At 37.3% G+C, this 13,476-nt stretch overlaps 1 protein-coding gene across 2 annotated transcripts; it reads left to right on the plus strand.

Moving 5' to 3' along the window:
• The first annotated feature begins 1,013 nt into the window (after window positions 1-1,013).
• LOC125473801 (afadin- and alpha-actinin-binding protein-like) lies at window positions 1,014-6,901 on the plus strand. Of its 2 annotated transcripts, XM_048577100.1 has the most exons (16): window positions 1,014-1,140; window positions 1,223-1,251; window positions 1,373-1,484; window positions 1,616-1,713; window positions 2,000-2,096; window positions 2,180-2,269; window positions 2,379-2,441; window positions 2,593-2,667; window positions 2,763-2,828; window positions 2,905-2,982; window positions 5,143-5,253; window positions 5,337-5,414; window positions 5,501-5,620; window positions 6,022-6,065; window positions 6,131-6,191; window positions 6,629-6,901. In XM_048577100.1, exons 1-16 carry the CDS (start codon window positions 1,108-1,110, stop codon window positions 6,641-6,643), a joined length of 1,170 nt encoding a protein of 389 aa, XP_048433057.1. In that variant the 5' UTR covers window positions 1,014-1,107; the 3' UTR covers window positions 6,644-6,901. The 2 variants fall into 2 exon arrangements, with proteins under 2 accessions (XP_048433057.1, XP_048433058.1); XM_048577101.1 differs by lacking the exon at window positions 6,131-6,191.
• The last annotated feature ends 6,575 nt before the right edge of the window (window positions 6,902-13,476 follow it).

Here is a 13,476-nt window from a genome sequence, read left to right on the forward strand (position 1 = left end):
CGGTGGTGATGTAATGTTGTGGTTGTAGTGGTAGGTGGTGATGATCATTTTATTATAAGGGAGAAAATATGCATAGGAGGATAAACAATGTTATTTTTTAAAATTAATGAGGGTATATAGGATTTCAATATATTCTTAAAGGCTTATTCCACTTTTTATAAAAATAGCTTCTAAAGATAATTTACATGCTGCTTTTAAAATCTGTTGTCAAAAGGCTGTTGCTTTGAAAATAAGCGGAATATTTTATTTTGATCAAACACATTTTTATTGCTTAATTTTAAGTAAAGCAGTTTTTGGTGAAAAAAATATAATGCCAAATGAAGTCTTAGTAATGTGCTAGTGGCCTCACACTTATAGTCGCTACGATCTACCCCCTTGGAAACCACATCCCCATTAACACACTTTCGTTTGGGTTGAACTCTAAATACCAATTAATACTATAATCTAGTGGTATTCTTCTTCATTTGTAAATGAGATGTCTTTGATTCGATTCTCACATATATTCCTTAAGGTATATAATATCGTTTGTTAAAAAAAAAAAAAAGAATTGTTATTAGCACTTCAAAAATATCATTTTAAACTCCAAACTTTCTATAATTAGAAAGAAAAATACACTTGTAAGGAGTGTAGAATGTGATATTTGGGATGTTAATAACAGTTAAAAAAAAAAAAAAAAAACTCTAAATACCAATTTGTTGGTTTCAATGAATAATCTTTCAAATTAAAGGAAAAAGGGTCCGCTATTCCACTTTAATCACTTCACTCACGCCTTTTGTGCCGTCTGGCGCCATTTACTTCACATCCTCTACACTGAAAAAAAAAAATCATCCCACCACAAACCCACCACTCATATCCCACCACGTCACTGAACGAAACTGATCCACCATAAAAGCCTCAATATTATTGGTCAATACATGAAACCTTAATAGACCAGTCAACAGAGGAACATCGAGAAACTAACCACCCCGGTCCAAACAAAGTCCAAAAAAATTTGAAACATTGAATATCGCCACCGCTCAGATCTACTGAGAGAGGGTCTCACTCTCTCCATCACTCTCTCTCTCTCTCTCTCTCTCTCTCTCCCCCCGAGCTTCCCTGCCTTCAACAATGCCGGCGACGGACACAGACTTCGATCTCAGAGTACTATTCCTCCAAACCCTAACAATTCCACTTTCATTTTATCTTTAATTTTCTCACATTATCTTTCTCTGTATTGGTGCAGCCGTCACCTCAGTCCGCCATTCCAATCGGGTCAGTTCCCCACCTCCATTTCTTGGGTTTTAAGCTTATGTATTAATGGGCATTGTGTATATGTAAGTGTGTTTATATGTTTGTGGGTGTATGTATGGGATTTTGAAATTTTGTGCTTCAGAGAGTTCGCATTTGCCGATGTGGGGAATTTGGAGCATTGCATTAAGTATTTGAATCAGACACTTGTTACCTTCGGATTCCCGGCGTCACTTGATCTCTTCGCAAATGATCCGGTCAGTTTTTCTTTGGTTTTTTAATTTGCTCCAGCAAAATTCTCTCTCTCTCTCTCTCTTTTTTTTTTTTTTTTTTTTTTATCTTTTTGATTGATGTATTTTTCAAATTTGTGTCTGCTGCAATTTTGTAGGTTTCTGTTGCTCGGACTTGCAATTGTATTTATGCTTTGGTTCAGCAGAGACAAAGGGATGTTGAATTTCGAGAGTCCACTAACGAACAGAGACAGCGGTATGATTCTCTCTAAAACTTATGCATTATTTGTTTGGACTTAGATCTCTGAATCGATAATTTGAGTGGAAAATGTGTATAAAGTTCCCCCTTTTTGTTTTCATTGGGGTTTTATACAATGTTTTGGGTTAATGTACTTGTATTATGTATTTGATTAAGCACATTGTTGTTATTTATTATGTTTGTCCGTTTTGTATGGACCTTTCATTTAGTTGAATTTTTTTTCGAATTTCAGTGTCCTGACGAGTGATTCCAATGCTTGTTGTACTATATTTTTATGTTATAGGCTGGTGTCTGACATATCAAGATTAGAAGCTAAAGTTGAGAGGCTTGAGGGGCAGTTACAAGTGAAAGATAGGGAGATAGCAACAATGACACGAACGGTTAGAAACTTTCATTTCTTTAAAAAGGATATTGTACTGGTTTTGTACTTTTATTGATTTTTTTGGGAATTCTCTATGATTAGGAAGCCAAAGCTACAGCAGCTTTTAAGGCCCAAATTGAGAAGCTACAGCAGGAGCGAGACGAGTTTCAGAGGATGGTCATTGGCAATCAGGTTGGGCCATTTGAATTTAATGGACTTTGTTTTCTGAATTTTGGTAGCTTCTATGTGAAAATGGACAAAAATCCTGACAAGTATCATTGCTATGTTGATGCTGCCAAAGCAAGTTAGGACTCAACAAATGCATGAGATGAAGAAAAAAGAAAAGGAGTACATAAAGTTGCAGGTAATATTGTCTACGTGTATTCTTATCCTGTGAGGAGAACATATTGGCTTCCTTAGGTTTAGAGAACTTGGATTTTATACGTGACCAACAATTACATGAGTGGACGAGATATTAGATTTGGAAAGAAAGAGTGATGCCATTCTAATTTCAGGAGAGGCTAAACCAAGTGTTGATGGAGAAAAAGAAGGAATCTAGATCAGGCATGGAGATAATGAATTTGCTTCAGGTATTAAAAGGCTGACTTACTTAAATTACCTTTTAAAATTTCAAATTCATCCACCTAATTTTACATTTCTCTCCCTTAATATTACGTGCAAACAGAAAGAAGGGAGGCAGCGTGGAACATGGAATGGAAAGAAGGCTGATAATGATTTTCACAAAAAGATTGTATGTAGCTTAATTGTCTTATTTAAGCTTTTCGGAACCACATTCTTGTCAAATTTTGAATTTACATTATTTCCAGGTGGATGCTTATGAGGCAAAAAATCAAGAACTAATGGCTGAGAATTCCGATTTAAAGGCATTATTACGATCCATGCAGGTAAGGTTAATCATTGTTGTCAATTTTGTGGCTCATGACTCGCAATTTTCACTAGGTGTACATATCTTTAAATGGCAGCATCTTTAAACATTTTCACTGACTGCCATGGCAATTTTTTAAATCCTATTTTTGGTCTTTTTGTGTTTTTCTATTTCATGATAAAGAATTAGTGAAGTATCGAAGATACAAGTTCTACGTTTTCAATCACACCAACAATTTAAATGGGTCAAATTTGTGTAATATTCCTGTTGCTGTGGGTGAGGGGAAAATACCAAAAATATTGCTAGAAACATGGATTGTTATGTTGAAGCAGAACTTTTTGAGCTATCTACCTCAGATTAAAAATCATGAGCGTGAACATTATAGGTGAGAGGTCTTAGGTTCGATTCTCGTCAAAGGCGAATTTGAACCACATTATTGCTAGCCCATTGTGAGGCTAAGCCCACCCCCTCCCCCTTAGTGTAGATAATACCGTTTGTTCAAAAAAAAAAAAAAAAAAAAATCATGAGCGTGATTCCTGTGCTTGAGTTTGGAAGCAGAAGCCATACATAGGGTTATGGGAGATGGGGCCTGTTAATGTGCTTTTAGTTTGTTGGATCTATTGTCCTAGTTTACTTTGGGGTGATGTTAAGTTTGTTTTTAGGACACCCCCTATATAATGAAGATTCTTTCCTTTTCTTGCCTGATCAGTAAGTCAATGCATCATTTTACTACACTTTATTGTAAGAAGTTTACCCTCCACTTTGTTGGAAACAAGCATGAAATCAGGAGCCTTTAGTGTATGAATGTGTTCACGTTTCTAAGATTGTGTCTTTTAATGTTTAGTGCTAAAGTGTTAAGGACAGTTGAAGAATTGCCATCTTCACGTTGCTAGTTTCTTTCGTAATCTGTGCATAGGAGGAACTATATCCTGGATATAGGGTAATTTGGAATTGAAAGATTTTGTGCTTCCATCGTGCCCCATGTGTGTAGTTGTACCTATGTATTGTTATGTTGAAGCAGAACTCTTTGAGCTATCTACATCAGATTAAAAATCAAGAGTAATTTCCTGTGCTTGAGTTTGGCAACAGAAGCCATACAGAGGGTTATGGGAGATAGGGCCTGTTAATGTGCTTTTAGTCTGTTGGATCTGTTGTCCTATTTTACTTTGGGGTGATGTTAAGTTTGTTTCTTGGACACCCCCATATACTGAAGATTCTCTTTCTTCTTCTTTTTTTTTTTTTTTTTTTCTGCCTGAATATTTAGGATTAGTAAGTTAATGTATCATTTTACTACAGTTTATTGTAAGAAGTTTACCCGCCACTTTGTTGGAAACAATCAGGAGCCTTTAGTGTATTAATGTGTTCACGTTTCTAAGATTGTGTTTTTTAATGTTTAGTGCTAAAGTATTAAGGACGGTTGAAGAACTGCCCTCTTCACGTTGCTAATTTCTTTCGTAATCTATATGAGAACAATATCCTGGATATAGGGTAATTTAGAATTGAAAGATTTTGTGCTTCCATCGTCGTTCCCCATGTGTGTAGTTGTACCTTTTTGTTTTATTCCCTGCCAAATATGCTATTGTTGCAGCCTTCTGATTTTCTTCCCTCTGCATCACGTTTGTTCATATCATTTTAATTCAAATCCTTCTGTTCTTTCTTTATTGTGTAATCTTTTCTTTGGTCCCCATTTACTTGTCTGTTTCTATCCTATTCTATGACAAAAGCTTCTAAAGAACTGTCATTTCGTCTATTGATGCTCACATTTTGTGACACCCATTTTTGCTTCGTTTCTGTTGTATTATTTTCGTTTAGGGTTTTGGGTTGAAGAAACCTTCAGTCTTTGAAACTCTTTACCTTATTTTCGGGCATTAATCCTTGTGCCATGTAGGAAACTGATCTCTATCTGCGTTAGATGGTATCATAATTTGTGGATTCTTTTGTGATAGGAGTTCAATGTCTTCATTTTGTGTAGTTTCTGAGGATGTCGAATATGGGCATGTTAAGTGGGGACTGTAGTCAGCATCTAGGAAGCACCTCCCCCTTATCTAACATCTTTACATCACCATATTAATTTCATGTTTGTCATACTTCTAGTCATATTTTTTGTTGAGAAGTCTCCACTATCTTTTTCTTCGTATGCCATTGGGTCGTAACATTAACTGGATTAGTTGCCTTGCAGGTTGATATGCGCGATTTCATAAATGCTCCAAATGGGTTCTCCAAGCAGTCCCGGGATGTAAATGAACGAGTTGAAACTGACCACACTCTGTCTCCACTGGGCGGGAGGACGGTATTACACTTTCTAAATGGTGCATGGATGAAATGTTTCATTGGTTCAAGTGCTATTTGTATCATTGAATTTACTCCTTGCAGGATGTCTTTGACTTACCTTTTCACATGGCTAGAGATCAAATAGAAGAAAATCTTCGAAATAAGATGGCTTCCATAAAGGTAGTTTGTTTTCCATTAATAAATGTTCATCATGTATCTTGCAAAAAGATGAAATACTGATGGGTTTCGTTTCTTATGTTATAAAGGAGCGCATGGTTCAATTGCAAGATGCACAAAAAGAAGCAGAGGTTACATCTGAAGTAACCGAGAGGGAGCTTGAGCTTGAAGCTCAACTTGTTGAGGCGAGGAGCATAATCCAAGAGCAGGTTTCATCCTTTTGCTCTTATGTATACATACAGACTAATGATCTCTGGCGAGATATTTTGCATGTTAGTTGCCAGGCTGTGGATCATGATCGCACATTCAATGGTTCTAATAGACTTCTTCTGCATCTCCTCTTGTAAAGTTATGGTTTCCTTTTTATTTTTAAGGTGTCACCAGAAAAGTGCACAAATTTGCAATATTTAAGAAGCTGAATCTCCAACTTTCTGGTTCTGTTTCAAATGCTAGAATTTATTTGAGAATTTATATACCCGTTCAACAATGTTATCTTACCATTCAGTTTGTGCAAGTAAAGTGGACTAGGCATTACCAGTTCAGTGATGTAATTCTGCTGTTTATTATGTTTTTGGTTGAGGATAAACATGGAAGATTGGTTTTATTGCAGGCATCCATAATGTCTAAACAATTGGCTAAGTCCGAGAGGCCAAGGTATTTCCCTTGTCCCATTTACTCTTTCTTTTAAGTAGATATTTATATGGTTATATATTATGTAGGAATCTGAATGGCAGCCATTTTAATTCTGGCGGGGAATCTAATATTTCATCACCTGCTGAGGTAAAAATAAGATACTTATACAAAGTTCTAATTCTTAGGTTTGAAAATGGTGATTCGGGTTTGTCAAATTCACATATATTCTTGTAGAGTTTCCCCACATATTTCTATGTTCCACAAGTCTTATGTACGAACTTAAAAGCCGCACAAGTTAGAGAACTTGATTACTTTTTACCACTAGATCGTTCATCCCGGTGCTTTTTCATATGTCAGCCTCCATTTTCCTGTGTGTGAGAGATACTTTTCATACTGCGATAGTTTTAGATTCCTCTCATGTTGCAGTCTAGATTTATTTCGAACGGTTGCTTCTTGGCAAAGAACCTTAAGCATCACCTTAGAATGGAGCAACGTAATAAAAAGATTATGCAAAGAAACTAACGAAGATGTCAACTACGTATTCTTAGCAGTATGTCTGATTTTCTTCTCGATTTGATGTTCAGGGGGTAAGAAACTAACGAACCTGGTGACACCGAATTCTTTTGGCCAATGTCAAAGATTGTTGAAGCTGGCTGTACTATGGTGAGATAAATGACAAGAAGCATGTAAACTATTCTGTACTTGTTTTCTGACCGGAGTATTCCGAACACTCATTCCGCGACTGTAACGTAGAAGACTGTTAATCTGTATTGCCAATGTAATTATTATCTAGCTTTCCTTGTGGATATATGCCTCAAGCAGTTTAATCGAGTTTTATGATTACCTTTGACCCGAGATATCATAGTTGTCTTGTTCTTGCAAAGTCCTCTCACTTTCCTAGATCTCTCATTTGTTCCTATCTAAGTAGGATTGCCGTGTGGGATGATACGGCTGCAATTTTATAGAGCACGGCATCAGATAATGAAGCATGCAAGATGGGGGAATTATCACGACCGAATATCCTGGCAGGATGCAAGTATTTTAATTAGATGGGATCATGCAATTGCATGCATTATCACATGTACGGAAAATAGGGATTGCATGCAAGACTTGGAGCTAAAATGGGAGTCTGTATTAGGTTGCTACAAAGGAACAGTGGGCTTTTTGAACGATGGTGATGATAAGATGGCAACAATCAGATAATTGACCTTTGGTCTTTTATGCTAAATGATTTAGCATATTGGCATATGCTTTTACGCCGTGAGGCAGCGTGTAGATTTTTATGAAGCCAGATTCACTCAGCATGAATATTGGGAACTCGTTCAACCATGCACGTCGTCAATTGTGTTGATAAGGATTGCTCAATATGATTATCAAACAGTGGTTGATTATCCATTAGTATCAAGACGTGATTTATTGAAGTCCCTCCAATTCAACACAATTGTTCTGTGCAAACCTCTCAAACACCTTGAGATTTTTATTTTCTTTTTCTCACTAACGCATCTTCAATTTGGATAAACAACATTGAACAGTACTGGAGTCATAGAATCAGCTGATAGAGGAGCATCTTCAGTTTGGATAAACAACACTGCTTTGAGACCGACTGGTTATTTATCCAAGTCTTGGTCAACAAGGATTTCTGAGTCTTTGTGGGAAGAGGTCATCTCAGCAGCCTTCTCGGTGAAGTGAGGTGTTACTAAGTTACTACATTCAGCACATTGAAAGCTGAATTTATTATTGAACTTCGCAGAACTAGCAGCCATGTCTTCAAGCTCTAGAACCCAAAGGCCGAGACGTGTTCCTTCCTCGGTTGCAATCGCGAGATCAAGAAGTCAGTAGTGCGCTCAACGCCACATCAAACATATTTTTCTTCCCGGCTGAACTCGGCCGACGAGTTGGCATGCCTTGCATTCAACCAAATGACGTAGTTAGCTCATTAAATACTCGGTCTACGTGTCACGTAAGTTAAGTAGTTTTTAAAGTCAACACAGAGTCAATCCAACCCAAACCATTTTCTTTTTATGAATTTTTATTTTAATACTAATCACAACAATTAAGTTCTCATATCACCTTCATCAGTGGAGATGTTAATGGGATGACGGAGGATTACAGCCTCTTCGAGTAGTCCATAAGTTTAATGGAGTGGAATCCAGTTTCTTAATGTAGTTTGGTTAACTACTTTCTCTCTAATCTCCTTAATTAAGTAATATAATCATTCTACCTTTCCAAAACACCCAATTGTAAAATGCAGGAAACACAAAACATGAAAAGTCAAACTTCATACGTGATTTTATGGTTCATTGAATCAATGATGCTTTACAACCACAATTGATTCTTCTTGTTTTTCAACACAAAACCGGGGTTATTTCTAACTTTCTAGACTACTAGATAATACGTGCATTAGTAACATATTGTGGTGTTGTGTAAAAATTCTCTCTTGTGCGTACGGGTTGTGCGCATGAGCTCCGAATGACTTAGAGACGACGATATTGCAACCAAATATCAATGTTATGTTAACGATGCTCATTTTTAGTAGGATGTTCTTGTCACTGGCCACAAACAACGCTTGTGTGTGCGTGTGTGATTACTTTCCAACTTTCTAATCAACTTTCTAGATTTCTGGATAACACGTAAACGCATTGGCACAAAGTGATTGCGACACTCAAAATTTTTCTCCAATAATTGTCAATTTATTTCCTTTGTAGGTAATTAATTGGCATATGCAAAATATGTTAATGCATGAAGTGGTAAATAAGAAGCAAAGGTGAGTTGTCTTGAGAGTTTGGTAAAGCACATGCAAGATAGGCCGCCCAACACCAATGGAGCTTTGATTGGATGCATGTTTAACGTAAGCTTAAGAATAAAGGTAAAATTCCTCTTTCTCTTTGCCTTCCTTCCTTACCTATATCACTTGCAATATTCGAATAAATTGCAAATAAATTAACCTAAATCTACTTTTTGGATTGTTAATCAATCTTCAATAATCAAAACAAGAGGATCATGCAACCCAAGACACCATCACATGCCTTCAAAACCGGATTCAAATCTCTCTATATTTATACACTACCATTCTATAAACATAATACTTCCATTAAACTTCTCATCATTGCCTCGAAAACCCAGAAAACTAAACTGCAAAACACATCGATTCAAGTCCTCAATTTCGTTCTAAACATTGGATTCAAGTCCTCAATTTCGTTCCAAATAATGGGTTATGAACCTCGAAAGGAAATGGAAACGAAAGGAGTTTCGGCGCTTGGAGGGGATCAAGAGTTTTTGTTCAACAGAAACCTCTCAAGAAACTCCTCATCCTCATTGGGTTGCTCTTCTAGGGTTTATTACTGTAGGAGCACTGAAGGGGTTCCATTTAACTGGGAAATGCAGCCAGGAACACCGCGGAACCCTCCGAAAGAAGAAGTGATTCCACCGATAAGTCCTCCCCCGGCTGTGGTCAGCTTAGGGCTACCCAAACCCTGCATTGATCAACATCCTCGTAGTAATAAGCCTCCAACAAGCCCTCTGCATAGGCTCAAGTTTTGGACAAAAAAAAGTAAGAAAAATAAACAACGTAAGAATAATTTTCAACACAATGTTAATGTTGTTGGTGAGTCAGATAAGTTTGATAAGGTCGAGTTTTGCAGCTCTGACTCTGAGTTCATGGCATCGTCAACTTCGCCTCGGAACTCAACCTCGTCATCTTCATCCTCGTTTTCCTTTTCGAAAGGGCAGTGCTCGAGTTTAAGGAGTACTCCGGCAAGGGATTTGTTCACTAGTTCTGGTCATTTCAGCTGCAGTCCTTGGAAATTTAGCTCGCTTCTCACTAGTGCTGGAAGGCGAGTTTGATACAGCGTGTCGTTAAGTTTTGCATTATGCTTTGTAATATACTATACATTTGTTTCGTTTCTAGCAAGGTTCTTTATTAAATTCTGACTTAATTCTTAGCCATCTAGATGTTATTACGGTTAATAAAGAGTAATGCTAGGGAGACTAAATTTGTAAACTAAATGTTGTAAACAAAATGACATGAAAATTGGTGATTGGATTATTACTTAATCGTTGATAAACGTGCTCATTTTTTATCAGTGACAACTCATATGGTTTGCTAATTTAGTTTACAAATTTAGTCTCCCTATGACACGCCCCAACCTCGTTATCCTCAAATATCAGGGTAGGCACGTGCTGACCGACACCTTAGGGTGACGAAGCCATTTAAAATATGCATACAACTAAAATATTTAATTAGAACAGATTAAACTAAAGCAGAATCGTGTTCAGAGCATACAACTAAGCAAAAATAATGTAAAGAACTACTATAGAAAGGTACGAACCAAGGAATGAGACTCACACAGAAGAGGCTTGAAGATGCCTAAGTGGGAAAGTCCTGGCGACGGGATAATGTGCCTTGAATCTAATTCCTGAAGGGGGCGCAAAATCAGAAAAGGTGAGTGGACCAACGTTTATAATATTAGTACTAATGGTAGGAAAACATTTTATTTTTGAACATAATAACCCCCTGTTTTGAAAACATATATATAATACTACATAGTAGGTTTTATGAAAACCCTAGCATGCAATGAAAAATGTTTGTAAAATTGATACGTGTAAAACCATGCTAAAAAATGATGAAAACGTCGCTCGAAGGTAAATCCGTAAATCTCATCAGTGAAGTACTCAACTAAGGGTATCATAGTCGCCTGAAGGCAGTGCCTGTCCATCACCCGAAGGTGAAGCTGAATAACCTGTCTATCACCCGTAGGTGAAGCTGTATAAAATAGCATACATCCACACCGACACTAGCTGTGGCTAGTGAAGCTGTCCGACACCGCTTTCGGCGGTGAAGCTGGGAGTATAGAATATATCATATCTCACTCCTCCATCATCTGTGTCCTATGGCCATAGACATAATACCCATGGTGTGCAGATGTGCCGTATGATAACCCACTAGATAGTACCGAAAACATATCTCAAAATCTCAAGCCAAATCACCAAAGCTCAAGGGTTCAAAATCTCATTTCATAAATCGTATATAAAACATATTTGTAAATCCAAGGAGTTTCATATATGCAATTCCAATAATTCATAACCGTTATTAAACGTAAATTCGATAAATTATAAATATTCCGTAAAACAATTTAATTAAATCATAAATTCTATATAAACCATAATTATAGAAATCCAGAAAACATAATATAAAACATATTAAATGCATGAAATATGAAATACATGCTAGGCTAATATTTTATAAAAATATATAAGTTATGAAGGGTTCCACTCACCGATTTTATTAAGATGATGTCGCTTCCCGCCAACGCGGCTAAACACAATTAGGGACCATTTAGTAAAACCATACTAAAACATTATAATTTAAAAAAATGGATGGTGGACACGTTGAGCAACCTCGGGTTTTTCTTCCACGCGCCACCACGCGTGGCGGTCGGCCGACCTGACTAGCTGGAAAATCCAACATATCCAAAAATTCCCAAATTTTATAGGAATGAATATCTCGATGAGATGAACAACTTTCGTACTTGAGACCAAGGCCAATTTGGCCGGTATAAGCCCCAATTTCACGAAAACCCGCCGAAATCCTAGATTTGGGTGTACTTTGATTCAACCTCCATAATCACTTCAACACCTCAACCAATGATTGGGCATTGTTTCTGAGCTCAAGGGAAGTACATTGGTGGTGGAAATTGCATTAAATCATTGCAGGAATGGTAGATTCACTGCCATGGGTGCCGTCGGAGCCGACGGCTTCGATCTTCATGAATCAAGGTCCAATTCCTTTGATTTTGGAGTGAAACGTGAAGAATGAAGGTTGTAGAGTCGGTTCTAGGTGGTGGATAGCACAATTTGTCGAAAAAACTGAAGAAAACCGAAGAGAACTGCCGGAATTAGCGCTGGGTCAAAACCAGGTTGCCCGAGTTGGTTGGGTGTAATCGGGTCAAGGGTGATCCGGTGCATCCCCTTTCTCTCATTTCCCCTCCTTTCTTCTCTCCCCCATTGGTCACTTCCCCTTTCCCTCTCTTCCTCATTGTTCGGTTTCCCTCCCTTTTCTCTCCTTTATTTTCCATCTCCACCGACCATCTTTCCGATCCTTTAATCTGGACCACAAATTTGGCTTTCCAGATTTTGCTCCAAAAATCCGAAGCCTTCCAAAAAATATTCAATTTACTAAAATGCCCCCGACTTTAAACATTAATATCTCCTTCATTATAACTCCAAATCACGTTCCATTTGCGCCCACGCATTCGTAGCGACGAGTACTACAAGATTACGCCAAGAAAATGGACCTTACATGACATGACAAGGTGGTCAACAAAGGCCAACACTTTGCCTCGAAGAGCATTTCGTAAATTCACTTATTAAAATTATAAAAATCATAATTTTTAGGGACAGGTCGTTACACCCTAGCATTACTCGTTAATAAAATACATGATTTGTATATGGATTTAATGGTTTTTATTTGTTTGGGAGATTCTGCCACTAGTATTGCAGCTTAATGATAATCATCTTTACCTAATTTATTATGCTGGTTTAAAATGTGACTTATCCCGAATTTACAACCAAAGATGGAGCCGTTATTTTTTTTATCGGGTGGGCTATAATTCTAAGTTACATAACATGTTATAAGAGCCTCCCACATTGTTTCTCTCGTCCACGCCTAAAATGTATATAATGTATAAAAACATATAAATAAAATCTTAATAAACAAAACTCGATTGTACTAAAGTAAAATTTTAATATAATACTTAATTTTAATACAATGAGAATATGTCAAAGACTAAGACAATCAACAAAAAAAAGCTCCACAAACATAAACAACTTAGTAGAATCCTAAATTACGTATCCTAATTTAAGTGAAACATTAAGGCCTCGTTTGGTACGCTGTATAAGGCACCGACTAGGACTAAGAACACAAAACCGAGTGTTTGGTGTCAATATGTATTAAATAGTGACCGGATTATATAATCCGGTCTCACCTCTTTTATACGGCTTACACTCGCTTGGTTATATGCTTCAAAAGCACCGTATTATTTAGTCGGGTAGAAACACACTTGCTCGCTCGTTTTCTCCGTCCTCTCGTCGCACTCTCTTGTTCCTCTTGCATCAAGAATCTCAGGTTGCTAAAATTTTTCTTCTTCCCACTTTGTTCTACCCTTCTATTTTTCTTGAAATTTTCCACGGCGGTTGTTGGTGGGACTGCTGGACGTAATTAGCGGTAGGGGCAAAGCAGAAGTTGCTAGAGGTGGGTTTCTTGTAGTTGACGTCGTGCTGGGCTTCCTCCTTGAGAGCCATTTGGAGGAGCTCGTCCTTGTCCAGGTCATTGCTGTCACTCAACATTGCTGGAGATTCTGTCCCTCTCTTTCTCTCTTTTTTCACACAACTATGTATTTACGCATTCTACTCAAATTGTCAAAAGTGTTATGGA

Source organism: the organism of the source record quoted next, unplaced genomic scaffold, assembly GCF_019419815.1.
Source record: "Pyrus x bretschneideri cultivar Hongxiangsu unplaced genomic scaffold, Pyrus_bretschneideri_v1 Contig97, whole genome shotgun sequence".
Lineage (NCBI taxonomy): Eukaryota > Viridiplantae > Streptophyta > Magnoliopsida > Rosales > Rosaceae > Pyrus > Pyrus x bretschneideri.